A 19,447-nucleotide genomic window follows, 5' to 3' on the forward strand; every position below is an offset into this window, starting at 1 on the left:
TCCAGCAAAGCTATCATTTAGAATGGAAGGGCAGATAAAGTGCTTCCTAGATAAGGTCAAATTAAAGGAGCTCATCATTACGTAGCCCTTATTATATGAAATGTTAAAGGAACTTATAGAAGAAAAAGAAGATCAAAAATGCAAACAGTAAAGTGACACCAAACTCACAACTATCAACAACTGAACCTAAAAAAACAAAACCAAAAATGAACTAAGCAAACAACTAGAACAGGAACAGATTCACAGAAATGGAGATCTCATGGAGGGTTATCAGTGGGGAGTCGGAGGGGGAATGGGGGAAAAGGTACAGGGAAGAAGAAGCATAAATGGTAGGTACAAAACAGACAGAGAAAGATTAAGAATAGTATGGGAAATGGAGAAGCCAAAGAACTTATATGTACAACCCATGGATATGAACTATAGGGGGGGAATGCTGGTGGGAGAGGGGTTGCAGAGTAGAGGGGAATAAAGGGGAGAAAATAATGGGACAACTGTAATAGCATATTCAATAAAATATGTTTTAAAAATTTACTTGAAAAAAGATATGGCTGTGTATATACATTTTTCATTGAAAAATAAGACTTTGCTGGAGTTTATTAATGTCCTTGTCAGAGTTTCAACCACCAAAAACAATTTTCAAAGAAGGATAATCAAGTTACTAGACAGAGAGGTGGGCCTTGGGGGAAAAGCCAGAGATAAAGATGTTTTGTTTTGGGGGTTTTTTTTACAATTAGTTTTAATTTCAGAAGCATTTACGGAACACCTATTTTCCTATTATTGTCGCAGGCGGTCGTGGATTCAAAGCAGTGCGCCGCATGGTCCCAAAGCACAATTGTTAGGGAGAGAGAGGATGCACAGACATGAAAATATTAGGAAGCACAAACAGCAGATCACAGTTCAGAATCAAAGGTTCGTTCAATGAGGTCGGAAAAGAGACCCACATCATTTAAAGGACTCAGTGAACGCTCCAGGGAAAAGGGCTTGAGAGGTAGACTCGGCCCCTCTTTGCTGGAAGCAGGAGCCTCACACTTCAGTGAAACTGCAGACAGCATGGGAGGCTCGTGTGGATAAGCACCAGAAGTGGTTCTGTTGCAGGTGACCTGTGTGCCAAACTTCGAGAAATGCTGACGGCACATCTAGGTCTCTTGTAGCGATAAAGTCCATGCGTCTGTGTGCTGTGATGGGTGGTGGGCTTCCCCGAGAGGGAAGGAGAAGCACATGATCCAGGAGGACAGGGGTTTCTGGAGAAGCGACACCCTGCTGAGGGATACAGGCAGAGAAGAGGCAGGTCTCTGTCAGGAGCAGATGGGGAGCCGCTGGGCAGAGGTAAGAAGCAAAGGCAGGCAAGGGGGTCGACTTGCACTGGGATGTGAAAATAGGACCCAGGGGTCAGGGTCCAGCTCCTGGGCAGAGGACAAAGGGAACCACTGATTTTAAACAGGGCAGAGGTGGGACACAGAAATAATCCTGAAGGAGAAAATTCAGGTGGCTGACCTAGAAGTTCACTAACAAAAGCATGGAAGACAATGGTCAATTCTCTAACTACAGCTAATTTGAAATGGAATCCTGTTTAGGAGAGCACACAGCCTCTTCACCTCTGGATTCAGTCAAGGGCATGCACTAGACGGTGTCTCCCAGTTTACCCCAGCCCCAGAGCCATCTGGTTTCTGCAGAAACACTCAGCTGCCTGTCTGTGTTCCGCCACTAGATGGCAACGCTCACCCGTGTTCCAGTAGGAGGGCCCCCCCCACCCCCAACAGGCATGCAGGAGACTAGGCTCTCCCTAGGGCCTAAGACAGACAGACAGACACACACACACACGCGCACACACACACACTTCCCCACAGATCCCATTGTGATTTCTAAGGGAGAAGAGAGCAAAGATCCCCAGCTGCAGCCAGGGTGGGAAGCAGGGTGGCTGCGTCTTCCTGCAGGAAGAGCAGAGGGCATTAAACGATAAGACACCCTAGTCCCTAGTTCCCCCAAGTCCCCCGGGTCTACGGGGGAAGCAGGCTGACCACGGCACTTAGCATCCCTGGCCACACGGTGCCCAGGGCGGACCCAGAGGCCCTCTCCACACAGCAGGTACCACCCGTGGAAGAGGCGGGCCAGCACTCACCAGGCGAGGGACAGGCTTCCTCATCTGAGCCGTCAGCGCAGTCCCGGTACCCGTCGCACACCCAGGTGCCTGTCACGCAGGCCCCACTGCTGCAGCGGTAGTGATTCGGTGGGCAGGTCGCGGGCCCCGGAGTGGGGGAGGGAGGAGTGCGGGAGTCTGAGGAAAAAGCCCAGCAAAAAACCAAAGGGTTACAAGAAGCTTGATCCCAGACCAAAATGGGTCCCCAACCTGGTGAGGAGGTCCCAGTTTCAGCAGCATCAGCCCAGGGCCCGGCCCAGCACTGAAGTGCCGCTCATGCACAGATCCCTTACAACGGGCTGTCAGAATGGACAGCGTTTTTTCCTTTTTGGAGATGATTCACCTTATTTAATGTATTTGAGTTGGGCTAATAATATTCAGATGAGACTGCTTTTGCAGGCTGATGGAAGGAAGGTGGCCCAGAATGCATGGCGTGGGGGTATGTAGCTTCCTTTTGAGGTTAAACCCTGTCCTGCTTGATTCGACCGGCCACCCCCCAGGCCTGGTTCAGGCAGGAGGAAACAAAAGCGAGAGGCACAGGCAAGCATCCCGCATCCGCACTGCTCTGCTGCATCGGGGCACTGGTGTCACCTCACATCTCGCTGCAGTGCGCCTCCAACTCAGGATGGAGGCTAGGGGGTCGGAGTCTGTGTCCCTGACGAGCTCCAGGGGCCGGCAGGGGCCACCACTCTGCAAACCATGCATGGAGCAGCCAGGCCTAGGGCTCCTGCTGCACCATGCAAACCACGGAACGCACAATTATAAGAACAGCAGAAGCCCGCCGTGCGAATTTTCCAAATAGGAGGGGGATAGAACTCAAAGAAGTTAAGCCCCAAGGAAAGCCATTAGACAGGCCAGTCTGTGAAGCGTCTCGGGGCGGGCAGAGCCCGGGACGCCTACCTCCGCAGCCCTTCTCGTCCGACCAGTCCCCACAGTCGTTCTCTCCGTCGCATTTCCACCGGCTGGGCACACAGTGGCCGTTCTCACACTGGAACTGGAAGTAACGGGAGCAGTTCGGGGCTTCTGTGGGGTTTTCTGGGAGATCAAACGCACCGTCAGTCACCTGCCCTGCACCAGCGTGAACATGAAGCTCCCGTATACACACGGCCCCTCACACTCCCATCCCAGGGTGGCCTGCAGGTCCCCGCCTGACGTCCCCAAAGGAGGTCCAGCGAGTGACCAAGAATTCATCCACACACTCAACCAGAGCCCATCTTCCCAGACCCAGACTTGTATACCTGAGCGTTTGACACTTGACCCAAGGAACGACCTAACTAACTGCTGATGACCACACACTGGTGACAGCCACGCGATTACACTGTGGCATCTAAAACTTTGGGGAGAGGAGGGGGAAGCTCACTTTGAAATAATTACCATTAAATCCTTACCCACCGTGGTCCTTACACAGTGGAAGGAAAACGAAGTGGAATAAGCACCCTAACACCCGCAGGGGTCAGGCTGCCCACTCAAGCCTCAGTTCCTTACACAGACAGTCAGGCACTGGTAGGAAACACTGCTGGGGTGGGGGCGGGGGAGACGCAGAGGCAGCCGCTGAGCCAGGGTGGGAGCAGCGAGGGTCAGGCGGAGCGCGCACTCACCACAGCTGGCCTCGTCGGAGCCGTCACCACAGTCATCTGTCCCGTCGCACTTCCAGACCAGGCTGACACACACCCCGTTCTGACACTGGAAACTGAACTCGTCGCAGACCTTGTGAAACTCGGGGTCTTGGGCTGGATGAGAAACAGACACCTGTGAGAGCCCGGTTCCTGCCTCATGGAAGAGCTCCAGCAGTGGGGCTGCTCGGGGACCAGAGGGAAGAGCAGAAGCCCTCCCCCCAGGGGCAGCCTAGTGGGGGAGCAGCTGCGCACGCAGCCCAACACAGAGCCACAAATTTACTCAGAACACGGGGAGCCTTTTGTGTGATCACATGTATTTAATGTGTGGCCCGAGACAGCTCTTCTTCTTCCAGTATGGCCCAGAGATGCCCAAAGGTTGGACACCCCTGGTCTAGTAGGAGAATTCCTTGGAAGCAAAAGTCAATCCACTGTAGGCCCAACCCCCAGGATCTCAGATTGTGGCTGCATCTGGAGACAAGATCTCTGAAAGGGTGATGAGGTCACAGTGAGGTCACCACGGTGAAGCCCGAACCCGGGTGGCTAGTGTCCTTGTGAGACGGGGTGCTAGGACAGAGACAGGCCCAGGACACAGGGAGAAGACGGTCGGTCACTGGCAAGTCAAGGAGACAGGCCCCGGGTGACAGCACACCTGCCAGAGCCCTGACCTTGGAACCCCAGCCCTGAACTGTGAGGAAAGGTGTTTCTGTTGTTCAGGCCGCCCCATCGGTGGGCCTTCAAGCTACGGCGGCCGGAGCAGACGAGTCCAAGCACAGGCTGCTCCTCACCGGGCACTTTCAGGACCAGGGCCACCGCAGAGAACAGGGCACACACTCCAGAAGGGGGCGACAGGCAGGAAGATGAATTAATACCCAGGCTGCCAGGTGGGGGTGAAGACCACTGGAGCAAGGCAGGGGCCCACCCCAGAGTGATGGGGGCAAAGAGGCCTGTCAGAGAAGGGGACACCTGAGCCAAGGCCTGGGTCCTTCTCCGTCTTCCCTGTAGACATGTCAGCAACTAACAAGCATGACCTCTGAAGCAAGATACGTAAACCTGCCTCAGCAAATGCAAGACGGGACATGCACTGAGACCTGCGAACCAGCGGCGCCGCCCCCCTGCCCGCCCCACTCACAGCATCCTGCAAACACTGCGTCCTCGTCCGAGCCGTCCCGGCACTGCACGATGCCGTCACACACCATGGACTGGAACAGGCACTGCTGGCGGTTCTTACACACGAAGTCCATGAAGCGTGTGCACAGGGGCTCTGTAGGGGGGCCGGGGGAGAGGGCCCTGAGCACTCGGGGCCGGCACACCCGGCCCAGGTTCCCCCGGGAGCGGGAGCAGCCACCCATTCCTGATTGCTTGCTTTGTGCCAGGCCCTGACTGGAAACACCCGACATAAAAGCCCATCACCGAACTCTCAGGACAATGCGAGAGAGATGTCACTGTCCTGCTCTCGGAGGAGGAGGAAACGAGACGGCCACATGCAGGGCGCTGCCAGAGCACACAGGGACAAGGGGGAGCCAGAGACCAGAGCCCATAGCCGTCCGCCACGAGAGCCGTGCTCAGAATCACTGCTAACGTGACAAGCTCTCTGACACGGGGTGGCGGGGGTTGGGGACCTTCACGGAGAAGCAGTGTCACGGACGCAATCGTATGGCCGCCTCCCGCAGCTCGGACCCTGAAGCGCAGGTTCCCAGTGTGACTGTTTGCACACAGGACATTTACAGAGGCGATGAAGGGTGAATGAAACACATGCAGTCGAAGGAGGCAAATGCCTGTTAAATGGACCCGATGGACCCGTGCTCTCCTGAGACGAGACACAGAGATGCACGCACAGAGAAAACGCCACGGGAGGGCACAGCCACAGCAGGATCCTCTGGGTCTCCCGCCAGCCAGCCCACCGTCCACTTCGGACTTGCCAGCCTCCATTAGGGTGTGAGGCAACTCCTTACAATGCACATGGGTCCTACTGGCTCTGCTCCTCCCAGACACAGGTCAGCTGGGTCAAAAGCTCATTGCAACCAGGTGCACAGGACGTGGATGGGTCAAGCCGGTATGTGCTGGCGCCACGGGGAGCTCCCAGGACAGGAGAGGACTCACCACACCGCTGCTCATCGGAGCCATCCGAGCAGTCCCGCAGGCCGTCGCAATGCTTGCTGGAGGGGATGCAGGTGCCGTTCGGGCAGCGGAACCCATTACACTTCCTCTCTGGAATGGAACGCGACCGTGGGCAAACAGCCGGAGGAAACAAGCAGGCACCCCACACAGTCAGTGCTGGGGTGGGGGGAGCGGACCCCGGGAGGAGGGCGGTTTGCAACAGCTAGCACACGACAGGCGTGTCCGTGTGGGACCTAGCAGTGGCGCCTTAAGAGATGTAATCTGCCTGCACAGGTGAGAAAGAGTGCAGGTGCAAGGCTCTTCGCCGACACACTGTGAGAGACTGAAAACCACCTGCATGTCCATCAGTGGGGACCTTGTCAGAGACCGCTAGCCGTGGATGCGGCCCTGCTAGAGAGAGACTGCAGAAAGGCTCTGTAAAAATGTGTCCTGGGCACACAGCTCTGTGAAGACAAGGCACAGAAGAGCAGGCACGGCACACCGCGTGTGTGAGATCGAACAAGGGCACACCGCACATCCACCCCGCAGGTGTGCTCGCAATGCTGACAGGTAAGGATGCAGTCACGGCTGCCTACGCAGACCGGGTGGGGGCTGGGTGACGGGTAGGAGTGTTTACTGTGTAACTTCTAGTATTGTTTCCATTTGAACCATGTGAATGTTCAAAATGTTACCCACTAAAAAAATTTAAATATATGTATTTTTAAAAGTAAAAGCAAAGCTAAAGTGAATGGGAAAAAAAAACACAAATCCTGATTATAACCCTGGTTTTTAAAGTTCTCTTAAATAACTTACCATCTTGATTCTTTAGGAATTCTAAGCCAAAGCCCTTTTGGAGAAAGTTTGTTCCAGGAATGTTAAGAAACAGGTGTCTCACTTAGCAAAGAATTCTTGTCACTGGGTCACCCTGTCTCCTCAGCAGAGAGCTACTGCCCGACCGAGCCCGCATGGCCAGGCCAGCAGGCCAGCGTGGCCGCTGCAGACACAGTCCCTATGGACAGTCCAGGAGGCCAGGTGTAAGGTAAGGAAGCGGGTTTTAATGCTACCAAAAATGATCATTCCTAAGAATGTATTCAAAAGACATCAAACAGAAAGCAAATGAGCACCACAGTTGGAGAAAAGTGTCACAAGTATAAAAAGGTTTCCTAGCTTTTGGGATCAAGTACAGGGCTGAAAAGTGCCTGCTTTTTGGACTTTGTGTGCCACACCTGGAGAGGAACTGGGCACCGAGTGAGGTTGAGGGGGTCGCCCAAACCCGCAGGCCCGTGTAGCCCTGGGGTCCAGCCCCCCCCTGAGCTCTGCCGAGGTCCTCAGCACTATACTCATTTCTTGCCCGTCTCCCAGCCCCCATTTCCGGCAGGGGAAGTCCAAACCTCCAGACCTCTAAGCTCCCTCCAGGGCCACTGTGACCAGCTGGAACCTTGAATGCAAACCAGCAGCAGTCTGCCCGGGCCTGGTGGCCAGGTTGGAGCAGTCTGCTGGAGTGCTTAGCAAGCAACAGGCAAAGGCGGCAAGGGTTGAGAAAGTCTTTTTAAAAGTATAAAGTTAAAATCACATAAGACAAGGCCTACTCATTAAACTTGTGAAAGCAATTAAAAAGATAAAATGTAATACCAAGGGAGACTTGGGGAAACCTACAATATAGTACCAATGGAGATGTTTTTTGGTAGAATCACTCGGAAACAAAATTCAGAAACACTTAATGAGAATCAGAACCTATAACCCTGCAGGTGCATCTTAAAGAACATGCCCCAGGAAGGCGTAGGCCCTCGGCGTCTGCGGGTTCCCCACCGGCCGACTCCACGGACCTCAAACAGAAACCCACAGGGGCACGAGTGTGGGGCCGCAGACCCCACAGCTATGGGCCAACCAGGGCCCTGGGGCGTCACAGGTTGTGGCTCCCGCACGGTTCCCTAGAACCAGCCCCCAGCAACACCAAGGGATGACCGTATCTCAGAGGAAAAATGAGTTTTCGTTTCCAAGGACGCAAAGAGTTTTACTGTGCATTTAACAGCATCAACGGAAGCCACCGGAAGGCCCACCCAGGGCGTGACGACGTGAACTAAGTTAGTCACATAAAGTGAATATGCACCTGCCAGGAAAGCTAACTGCAGAAAAGCACGGAGAGAGGGAAGCATCTTCGTTAATGCCGTGACAGGAAAGGACCGTGGTATTTACAACACGGAGACAACGACTACGTTCCATGGAAATCTGGGCCGTATGGGGCGAAACGGGAAATACACACACTGGTCTCTGCCTCCGGTTTCCGGCACAGGGCTCTTCAAACCCTTGTAACATCCAGGAAGGAGAGAGGGATGCAGACTGAGTTGTTAATCATCAATCATGCCTATGCGATGAAGACTAAAATTCCCAGCAGTACAGGCTTCAGAGAGCCTCCAGGTTGCAGATCACAGGGAGGTGCCAGAGGGTGGTGCCCTGAGAGGGCTGAGAAGCTCCACAAGCCTTCCCCAGACCTGCCCTGTGCATCTCTTCCACCTGGGTGTTCATCTCTGTCCTTTATCACGGCCTTTTACAATAAACGGGAAAACCCAACTGTTTTTCTGACTTCTGTGAGCTATTCTGGCAAATGATCCAACCCAGGGAGGGCATTGCGGGAGCCCAGATTTACAGCTGGTCCGTCAGAGTCCAAGTGCGCTTAGACTGGGGCCGGCACCCGAAGCGGGGCAGGGCAGAGCCTTGCGGGACGCAGCCCTTAACCTGTGAGAGCTGAGGCTGTCTCAAGGAAAATAGGGGCACAGTTCAACGAGGGGTGCCCTGCTGGTGTTGCAGAACTGCCTGGTGTGGAAAACACGCACTTGGTAGCCCAGAAGTGTCACAAGTGTTCCACGCGCATTGAGAGTGGAGGAGAAACACAGGCGGTTGTTGCTACAGACACAGAGCAAGAGGGTAAACACAGGACACCTTAGAAATATTTGGTGTAAAAAGCATTTCACGTATTGTGTTTCTGTGGCAGCTATTTTATGGTTGACTTCTATTGTAAAGGTGATTGACTACTTCAGAATTCGTTTTTAAATCAATTATACTGAAAAGGTGCAGCTTCTCGGTGGGTAAGCCGTTTTCCGTAAGGACCACGACCAGGAACCCTTGGCCACAAAGCCTGCCGTGTACACGGGAGCTGCTGGCCGGCTGCTGGCAGACCGCCGGGCACGGGACTGTATTTGGCACCCTGGGAGCGTTAGCTGGTCTCCGTTTGTGTCCTGCAAAGCTATCACGGAGAAGCAGTGCGGCCGACTGCTCGCCTGGGAAGGGAGCCTGCACACATCCCATGGGACACCGCAGAGAACGGGGCTGGGGGCGTGCATGGGCAGGTGGACACGATCGTTTCCCGGCTGCCTCCCCCCAGCAGCACGCGTGGACCAGGGAGGCTCCAGGTGGGGCCAAAGCACCTGCGCTTACCACAGCTGGTCGGATCCTCGTCGGAGCCGTCCTGGCAGTCCACGTCGCCGTCGCAGGCCCACCGCTGGGGGATGCAGTGCCCGTTGTGGCACTGGAAGTTGGAAGCCTCACAGGTGTGGTAGATGGCTGCCCGCAGAAGAGCAGAGAAGCCGTCAGTGCCGCCCCTCCTCGCTCACCCCCCCAACCATCAGGGAGCTGTGCCAGCGGGAGGGCTGTGCTAGGGCACCCAGAGGGAACGGAAGCTTCTGTGTTTCTTCCCACCAGAACACAGGCACCTGGAGCTGCCCTCCAGACGGGGTTCACAAAGGGTGCACAAGCACAGGTGTACATGTTAAAACGCCATTCACTTTCCACAGCAAAGGTAAGAATCATTCCCCTTCTGCAGCTGAGAAACAGGCTTAGAGAGACTAGGCAACTTGCCGACATTCACAAAGGTAATTATGTAACGGCGCCAGGGCTGTCCAAGTCCAAAGCCTGTGCTGGTTCTGCTCGCCCTTGCTCCTGCGCCTCCTCATAGACATGCTCTCCCGCCCCAGATTCTGCAGCCGGGGGGAGGTGATCAGGTGCTCAAGGAGACCGGGCTCTAGACCTGGTCCGGACACTCTGTGGGCCTCGGCCTCATCGACATACCGACACCTAAGGACCCCTGCAAGCTCCGAAAGGCCATGATTTCACAATTCTAATTAAACTACCCAATTTTAAATGTGGAAAACCTCACACCCAAACAGCATAAAAGATTTGTCCAAAATCACAAAGCAAGCCCCAGAAGCTAGAACTCCCTGACCTTCTGGACAGTGGACAGCGCCATCTACCAGCAACAGCAACATATGACGCCCACTGTGATCACTGCAGAAACAGCCACAGGGAAACATAGAGCCGCTGTTACACATGAACAGCCTCACTCGTAACCGCGGGCTGAGGCCACCTGGAAATCCTGCAGGAACTTCGCAAGGCCTTGGTCAAAGACTTGGTCAGATGCTTAACAGCTGCTTCAAAGCTGACCAACACCACTAAGCACCTTCTCCATCAAGTTCCCCTTCTTCCCCTTAAACAAAAGCTGTTTGTGTCTATTCGCGGCCGAATGAAAGCCAGGATCGCCTTGTTCCCAGGCACAGAGTGACAGCCGAGAGAGAGAGGCTCACTGTGGGTTCACCGCATGGGCTGGACGGCTGCTCCACAGGAGGCAACAAAACAAGCCAGTGCTGGGGCGCGAACCAAATCACCACCCGGTTGAGGTGGCTCTCCACGAGCAGCTCCAGGGTTGGGAAGGCTGGTTTCCACGACCCTCTACAATTCCTGCTGAATTTGAGGCTATTTTTGCAGCAGTTGGGAATACAAAGAACTGAGTTTTCAAGCCGCTGCACAACAAGCGGCAGCCGGCCGGCTGTGGTCTGCACAGCTCTCAGAAGCCCGCGGCCACACCAACAGCATGAAGACCCGCCTACAGAAGGCCTCAGGGTTCCACAGACTTCAGCACGTGGAGCACATGAAAGCTCTTGAAAATACACTCATCTCTGCCCTAGCTGGTGTAGTTCAGTGGATTGAGTGCCAACCTGCAAACCAGAGGGTTGCCGGTTCAATCCCCAGCCAGGGCACATGCCTGGGTTGCAGCCTAGGTCCCCAGTGGTGGGTATGCGAGAGGCAACCACACATTGATGTTTTCTCCCTTCCTTCCCCTCTGTCTAAAAATAAATAAAATCTTTTTAAAAAGCTGTAAGATATATATATATATATAATGAAATGTTTGTTAGTAATAAAATGTGGCAGCACGGATAAACCTAGATGGAGGGTATTAGCTAAGTAAAGTCAGTCAGTCAAAAAGAAATGCCATATGATTTCACTTATATTTGGCATCTAAAAAGCAAAATTGAAACAATAGAGAGAGACTCGTGGATCCAGAGGTCAGAGTGATGACCCCAGAGGGGCAGGGGCTGGGGGCTGGGTGAGAGGCGCGAAGATTGAGCAGCACTGAGTGGCAGTCACAAAACAGTCACAGGACATAAGGGCAGCGCAGGACCAGAGTCAACAGCACAGGCGCCAGGCGGCACAGGAGTCTGGGGCGCACTCGGTACGGTGCATGACCGTCTCACCCGCACCCCTGAGACAGGTACGACACAACACCGTGGCAAACTGTAAGTGAAAGTGAAGGAATATGTTTTCAGAAGTTATGTTCCTGGTAGAATACATGTGCCTGGTAACTGAAAGAACAGTGAGCTGTAAAACAAAGCCGAGTGGTCTGGCAGGAAAGCAGACCTGCCGTCCCCCGAGGCGGCTAAGCAAAGCCCCCGTGTCTCCTTCCCTGGAGGGGGTTAAGGCAGAACTGAGTGGCAATTTCCAGAGCCGGGTGCAGAGAATATTCGCGCATTAGGCAGTGAAGTTTTAGTTCTCCATGAGTGCCCCAACCCCGTGCCCTGCCCCACGCCCCCATAATGTATGTGAAACTCAGTCCGTCCGTCCGTCAGTCACAAAGCACTGTGTGAGCAGCATGAGGAACCTGTTACCCAACAGGAGAGTCAGAACCTTACTGCACCGCTCCACGACCAGGCCTTCCCTGACACTCCCGCGTTCTTTCTAAGTTTTCTTTTAATGGAATGACACCCCAAAGAGACACAAGCACAGTTTCAGTTTTCCCTGTTTGGGGAACCCCTGAATCTCCATTCCAATACACGAGGTCGTCGAGTGCCACTCAACACATGGGCTGCAGATCAGGGGGCCGGTCTGCGAGCTGCTGAGTGTTGGTCCTGAAGCAACAAGCAGCTGAGCCACGACGTAAATCAGCTGCGCGTCCACCACTCAGGACACTGTCCAGGTCGGGGAACATTTCTCCACAGCCGGACTGCTCCATGACGGGGCAGGACACAGGTGCGCCCTTCGTCACCCGCTCACCCCTGTGCGGCACTGGCCAAGCCCGAAGGCCCGTTTCTCGGGGCCTGGACTCAGCAGGCAGGAGGGGCTGCAGTGCCAACCAGCCCACAGACAGCGAGTGCTCGGCAGGGAGCCCAAAACACTGACCTGTGCAGTTGGCCTCATCGGACCAGTCCCTGCAGTCGTTGTCCCCGTCGCACACCCAGGAGGAGCGGATGCACAGCCCGGAGCTGCAGCTGTGCTCGTCGCTGCGGCACTGGTGCGCTTCTGCGGGGAGACCACAGGCAGAGGTGTGAGGACAACCTTCTCCACCCAGACTTCCCCCTCTGGTGCGCGAGCTCCCGAGGGTTGGAGACGCACCACCACGAACCCCTTCCTGCTGACTGCCCAGTGCGGGCGTGGACGGACACCTGAGCCAGGGATGGGAGGTCACTGAGGATGGCCTCCAGCCACACTCGCCACTGGCTGCCACTAGGGGAGGAAAGCCTTGAGCATCGATCTCAGCACACTTTACAAATACTGTCATTTTCAATGCTGGCCAAGACGAAAAGGAGGTTGGGAAGCAAGCTCTAGTTGCCCGAAAAGTATCCGTGAGGACCAGCAGACTTCCAGAGACAGAGCCTGTGGTTTCAGAGAAGGAGCCACGGAGAGCCTGAGCCTTGGTCAACGAGACGCTCGGCTTGCGGCAGGGGGTCCCTTACCACAGTGACTTTCATCGCTGTTGTCTCCACAGTCATCCTCAAGGTCGCACTTGTAGGACAGAGGGATACAGGTCCCCGACTCCTGGCAGCGGAACTGCGTATCCAGGTCGCAGATGGTAGTGGCTGGCACGGGGAGAGAGGGCACACACTCACTAGGAACAGTTAACGCCCCGCACACAACCCTCCCCCTGAAAAACCAATCCAACAAGGGAAGGAAGCAGATCTCACTTGTAGCAACAGAAACAAAACCTAGGCTTGTGAAGAAGGAACAGCACGAGGGCCTGACACGTACAACCAAGGATGGTCAGAGCCTGTCTTCCCACGGGCAGCTTGTGGCCGGGACAGGCTGAGAAAAGGGGAAGCCAGCGTCTGGCTGGGGGAGAAAGTGACGACGGGCTGCACTACCTCCTAAGATGCCCTCAGACAGGAGGTGTCTCCCTGAAGTGGCAGAAACACCTTTACCTGGAGGATGGCCTTTAGGAAGGCCGGTTTCCCACATGAAGCCGGCCCCTCCCGCTCTGGATGACAGAGGTCAGAGGTGGTGTGTAGGCAGCTTTCCTGCAGTAGGACATGGCCTCTGCAGTCCATCAAGGCTGCGTGTCAAGTCCCGGCTCTGCCTCTTCCACAAGCAATTCACTTTAACCTCCCTGAGCCTCCACGTGAAAAGGTGGAAAAGGTGACGTGGCCAAGCGCACACAGGGACAGCAGAAAGGCTCGACACACATCTTAATGCTAGCACCCGCGGTGCACAATTCCATGCCTCTGCTCCCTCTACTGTTGCACGAAGATAATTCCTGTCCCCTGGCATTATGATGAAGGTAAGTAAGAAAGCAAGCTTGGGACCAGAGCCCATTAAATGGGATGTAAATGGAATGAGGCCAGGCAGACTGAGCACGGAGTGAGATATCCTCCCTCTTCTACAGAAGCCACCTGGGCCCAGGCCTGGCCCCTAGGACCCGGCAAAGGAACCTGCGAGAAGGGTTCTGTGAAGGAAGGCCGTGCTCCGGAGCAGTTTTGTTAGTGCCAATGTCTCAGAAATAAAAAACACACACAGAGGCTAGCTCCCCAGATGCCATTCGGGAAGCTCTTGCCCCTTGGTAGCAAAGGTGTCCACTGAAGCCAAGGGAAAATTCTTAAGAACAGTCTGGCGTGCAAGCTGCAGAAGAGGCAGGACATACCACGCAGGCCCAGAGCCGTGCGCTGGTTGCCTCTCGAGTTGCTGTCTGCGTGGACGGGCACGGGGGCCTGCACAGGCTCGCAGGTGGCAGGCCACATACCGCCGCCAGGGACAGGGGAGCACACAGAAGAGCCAGAGACCCCCTTTCCTCTGCTCTTAGAACATGAGATAACATGAGCTTCTCGACTTCCAAAGGTAAAATACTGAAAAGAGAAGCCTTCAGACTGGTTTCTGGCCTCCCAGCTCTGGCAGCTCCGGTCTTTGTGCCATGCAATTCATTCTGCCCCCAGCTGATCCTTCCAAAGGCAACACTTCAGCATGTCTCGTCAAACTGAAGGGCTCCCCACGGCACTGCTGAGAAAGTCCAGAGGGCCGTGCGGCTCCAGGCCCCCGGCCCTGACCCAGCTCCCCCTGCCTGAGTGTTTCCACTAGGTTCTCAACGGCCCACACAGGTCTCCCGCCAGGCCGCACACACTCCGATTGCTGGGCTTTCACACCGCTGCTCCTTGCAGAGAATCCTGCTCCCTCCACCTGAGCCCGACCCGAGTCTGACCTAGGTGACCTGGGCTCCCTGTCACAGCACTCACTGCTGTCCTGTAAATGGCTACTTGCTTTTATGACTCCCCCTCCAGACTCCAAACTCTGGGTCCACTGTGCTCACCAGTATATCTCAAGGCCCAGTACAGAGCCCGGAACAAAGGGTCTTCCATACACCGTTGTTGAACATACTACCAACTAACAGGGACGAGGCCGTCAGAGCTACTGAAAATTACCTCGAGAGCCAAGCATGGCTTCAAACCCTGTGACCAGGATCACATACTGTAGCAGGCAGACCTTAGAAATGCACGGTCCCAAGTCGCTGCTTACGCCCACACACGCCGACACCCCCACAGTCCAGACTGAACCGGGCCTCACCACTGAGGCAGAGCAACCTCTCTGGAGCCCGGCAGGCCGCCGGCATCCACTGGCAGTGGGGGCGCACAACTCCGCACCTGCTCCCCTCTCGGGACTGGCAGATCAAGGACTGTCCCCTGGTCACTGCCCAGGTCACCAGCTTTATGACAGTGGCAGGGCCACAGTGGGAGGCCGGCCTGCCAACGCCCACGTAAGCTCCCTTCCAGCCAAGTGAGGCTTATTTGCATATCCCTTACAGTGATGTAGTTAACTGATATGAACATGGGCTTGTTTTTAAATAGTAATGTATATCCAGTTGGGGATGGAAATGTTTTCTCTCTGTTCTCCAAACACACTATCAGCTCAAACGGGCATCGCCAACCATGAGGGCCCAGCCAACACCCAGACCAGTGACTTTCAACTGCTGTGCAGCAGGAATTTCCAGGGCTTGCAGTGCCTGACGACGGAGTCAGGGGCACTGGCCTCCTTTCCCTTACATCGTGAAATAAAAAAGTGACAACAGCCACCACAACAATGGCCGTGCAGTATGCATGAATCAAAACTATACCTATTTTCGTCAGAGCAGCCAAGAATATAATTTTTGCTGTGCCACAGAATTCTAGCAATTAGTTTATGTGTGCCATGAGATGCAAAAGGCGGAAAATCGCAGCCCTGGACTGCCAAGCCCTCCCAGGAGCTGGCCAGCCTTCTGAGCAGCCGTAAATGCTTCAACAGCTCGCAAACGGGGCCACGCCAGGGACTCACGGCAGTTCCTCTCGTCGCTCATGTCTCCACAGTCGTTGTCCAAATCGCACCGCCAGATGCTGCTGACGCAGTTCCCGTTGCTGCAGCGGTACTGGCTGCGGAGACAGGTGTTCTCTGGCGACGCGGCAGGCAGGGAGGAAACGAAACCAGCGTTACTCTTCCCGGCAGACCACAAGGCTTTCTCCTGAGTTCCCATTTCTCCCCCTCCATTAACACGTCTTAGGTGACACACAGGAAGAAGACGGTCTCATCCACCCACGGGCGGGCGGAGACAGGAGCTACCACAGGCCTCCTCCTTCCCTCTCCTGATTAAAATTAAAGAAGAGGCAAGCTGGAGCTGCGTTTAGAGGTGGTTACAATGATGCCAACTGGTCCCGCGAGTAGAGACACCGCATGCCAACGTGAGCGAGCTCTCGTCACACAGGATGCCCTTCGCGACTGCACCTGCACAGTGTCCCACCCACCACAGCGGTCGATGTGTCTGTGGCTACAGGTGCCACAGGTAGTTGTATGTACTCGTCCATGCTCAATTTCCCAACCAAGTGGGCTGTGGAGACTGTCTTTACACACACTGAAGGGTTTTTCCTAACCCGTGACTTCTTTAAAACAAGCAGCTGCAACTCCTCATGCAGAAGAAACGCCTCGCTTGGTAAAGGTCAAGAACACGTGAGGACTGGCTTCTTACTCGGGAAACCAAAGGCCTTTTATGGGCAATAGAGGAAAGCCTCCTTTCCCCTTCTTTTCAAAATTAGTGTCAAATCTGTTTCTTTCCAGATAACTTTAAAATGACTTACAGAACCTGAAAGATGGTTCCCTGTGTCTGAAAGGGAGGCTCCGCTCTTATTTCTAAGGGAGACCCTCAGGCGGCGGCAGGTGTACCACTGCCCGAGACTAGGGGGCTATGGCGAGCAGACAGGTTGTCATTACAGGGCAGGTGTGGCCTGGACGGTAAGGAGGAGCAGGACTCACGCCACCAGCTGGGCAGTGCATGGCAAAGCCCCTCCCGGGGTTCGCCTCACTGACAGAAGTATGAGGCTGGGACTGGGAGGTGGTAAGGATATAAATCAGACAAGAAAGAAAAGATTTAAACAGCTTTTCAGAGGAAGAGTTTAGAAAGGAAGAGCACAATGAGGCTGCTACAGGCAGCTGGTCACGGCTTGGAAATACAGACGCAAGGCTCTTTCTAACACTGGCCTCAGAGGGCAGGACCTTTCGGGCAGGGGTGGCGCCGAGGGGAGGCGAGGCCGTGAGGAAGCAGAGCCATTCCTGTTCCCAGTGCAGTGGGTCCAACTGCCAGGAAGCTGCAGAGCTGCGATGTGGGGCATGGGCAAGGAGAGGAGGTGGCAGAGGCAGAAGAGGAAGGCAGCCTCCAAGGAAATCCTGTACCTCTTAGCATTAAACCAAAAACACAAGCTATCATTTTTACATACACGGCCTAGGGCTGTTCTGAATGAAAACCACAATGCCACAGGCCTAGAACCTGGACCAGGTGAATGTGATTGCCCAGCGGTTTCATTTTTCCCATGGGCACTTGGCATGACTCAGAAAGATCAGGGAACAGAGAGCCCTGGGAGAGGAAAGCAAAACAGGGAAGGAGGGCAGCAGGCAAAAAGAAAAGGGACGTACCTTCTTTGACGCAGGTGTCGTTCCTCAGCTCATAGCCCCGAGGGCACTCACACCTCAGGTCGCCAGAGGGCAGGACAGTGCTGGATACGCCCTCTGGACACCGGCAGCTCCTGTGGCCTTCAGCCCTGGGCAGGCACAGCAGGCTGCATGGCTGGGACACACAGGCGTTGCTTCCTGCAGAGAAGGCACAGGCGATGGCACCACCTTAACACACCAGGGGGCAGCGAAGGGAGGCCTGGGCCCCGTGCAACACGCCTCAATGTACAGACGCCACAGCGCAAAGCTCGGAGAGAGAAAGGTGACATGGCACATGCTGGGTTACCTCCTGTGCCCACCACCTGTGCTCAGAGCCCTCAGGAAGGCTCCTGACCTATGAAGCCTCGGCGAGACCAGCAATCCCCAGAACCACGCGGGGAATTTAGCACTGGGAGGCTGAAGGGCACCTGACCATCCAGGAGCTGAGGCTGGGAGAGGTCGTATCGTGGGGGGTGTCAAAAGTGGTGCAGGACAAGCCAAAATCTGTGCCACTCAAAGCTGCACAAGCACGCAGAGGAGAGCCGGGAGGCAAAGCGGGCTTGGCAGGGCAGGACCATACCAGGGACCTGGGAGGCGGGAAGGCCGACAGCTTTGCCATCCCAGCTCCAGTCCCCCGAGGCTCACCCAGTGTCCATCCTTGGACTCCTTACTGTCTCCCTTCGTCCTTTCCATAGCACGTTTTACTCGAGTTAGCTTGAGCGGGTTTCTGTTCCTTACGATCCCAAAGCCCTTATTTAGAACATACACCTGAGCAACAACGGGTGTAGACAGAAACCCAGAACTCCCCTTCTCGCTTCCTTTGTGCCCGAGTGCAGCTGCTGAGCCAGCCACAGGACTCATCAGGCACTCTGTCACACAATAAACCCACACAGAGACGAGCTAGTGTGCATCTGCCCCACTACTTCCAACCTCTTCTCTGCTCAGCCTTCCACAGAGGACGCCCGACAGGGGCCATGAAACCCCTTGCTGTGTGTGCTCTGGACAGAGAACCTGTGTGGGTGACCGATGCTGGACAAGGAATGCTCCTACCTCCAACATCTTTCTGCAAAGGAGAGAGAGCACATAAACCATTCTGGAACAGCGGAAAAATTGGTATTGAGCAACATGAAAGCCACACAGATTATGGAATGTATCTTCTTCCTTTTGTGTGTGACTATTCATCATGAAAAAGGGGAAAATAAACATGAAACTCCTGATAAAACTCAGGGGACGGCGACCGTCCCCCGTGCTGACTCAGGGACAGAAAGGCCCACCAGAGCCACGGGCAGGAGCTCCATTCCACCAGCCAAGGCTTCAGCTGCCTGCCCGCCCGCCTGCAGCCAAAAGGATGCATCAGAGACAGTCAGCACTGATGGGCAGGACGGTACATTTAGCAGCTCCGGGTGTGCGGGCACCCGGTCAGCGTCCAACTGGCATAACAAACATGAAAACCACATACAGCAGCATGTTCTGACATGAAGGCCCACAGAGGACATTACTAAATAAACAGAACACACTCACCCCCTGAGGGAAATCCACGTGATGAAACATTCAAAAGGGTTTCCCAAGTAACTTGATAACCCTAGAGCCCAGGGGCAAACAAACACAAGGCCCGCAGCCGAACCCGGCCCTCCCCCTTGTTTTATCCAGCCCGCACCTTGTTTCTACCCGGAGGCAGTGCCGAGCTCCTTGCCCCTAGTTAAGGAGTAGTTACATTTATACAGTCCTAAAATTATACTTGGGTCTTTGAAGGCAACCGCAAGGCTGCTGTGGCTCCCGGTGGGAATGAGTTTGACACCCCTGCCCTGGAGGTTGAAAGTGCCACAGGTGAGTCACCAGCGACTGCGGCTGAAGTGGCAGGTGGAGCCTGCTGTCCCACAGGCAGCAGCTGCTCCCTCAGTGCAGGGACACAGGCCTGAGGCGACAGGAGGGCGAGCGCAGCTGCCACTGAGGGACAACAGCGCCACAGGATCTGGGACACTTGCTCTGTATTCAAAGGACAACAGATATTCAACAGTAATAGAACCTTTGGAAAAGAATCACAGGACGCTTTCACACGGGTTGTGTCTATAAAACGTCACTAGTGTTTCACATGCAGAGCAAACGTTCCTCACCAAAC

At 54.8% G+C, this 19,447-nt stretch overlaps 1 protein-coding gene across 2 annotated transcripts in view; it reads right to left on the reverse strand.

Annotated features, from left to right (window-relative positions):
- The window catches only part of SORL1 (sortilin related receptor 1), a 153,432-nt gene that overhangs the window by 35,707 nt on the left and 98,278 nt on the right, over positions 1-19,447 (reverse strand). For both annotated transcript variants that reach the window (XM_053928621.2, XM_053928620.2), the window contains exons 22-31: positions 17,314-17,487; positions 15,688-15,801; positions 12,852-12,974; positions 12,298-12,417; positions 9,286-9,411; positions 5,854-5,961; positions 4,883-5,014; positions 3,736-3,867; positions 3,038-3,172; positions 2,120-2,275 (exon numbers count right to left, since the gene is read on the reverse strand). In XM_053928621.2, coding sequence (XP_053784596.1) covers positions 2,120-2,275; positions 3,038-3,172; positions 3,736-3,867; positions 4,883-5,014; positions 5,854-5,961; positions 9,286-9,411; positions 12,298-12,417; positions 12,852-12,974; positions 15,688-15,801; positions 17,314-17,487 — 1,320 coding nt within the window. The remainder of the gene's footprint in view (positions 1-2,119; positions 2,276-3,037; positions 3,173-3,735; positions 3,868-4,882; positions 5,015-5,853; positions 5,962-9,285; positions 9,412-12,297; positions 12,418-12,851; positions 12,975-15,687; positions 15,802-17,313; positions 17,488-19,447) is intronic.

The sequence above is a fragment of the Desmodus rotundus genome, chromosome 7, assembly GCF_022682495.2.
Source record: "Desmodus rotundus isolate HL8 chromosome 7, HLdesRot8A.1, whole genome shotgun sequence".
NCBI classification, from domain to species: Eukaryota; Metazoa; Chordata; class Mammalia; order Chiroptera; family Phyllostomidae; genus Desmodus; species Desmodus rotundus.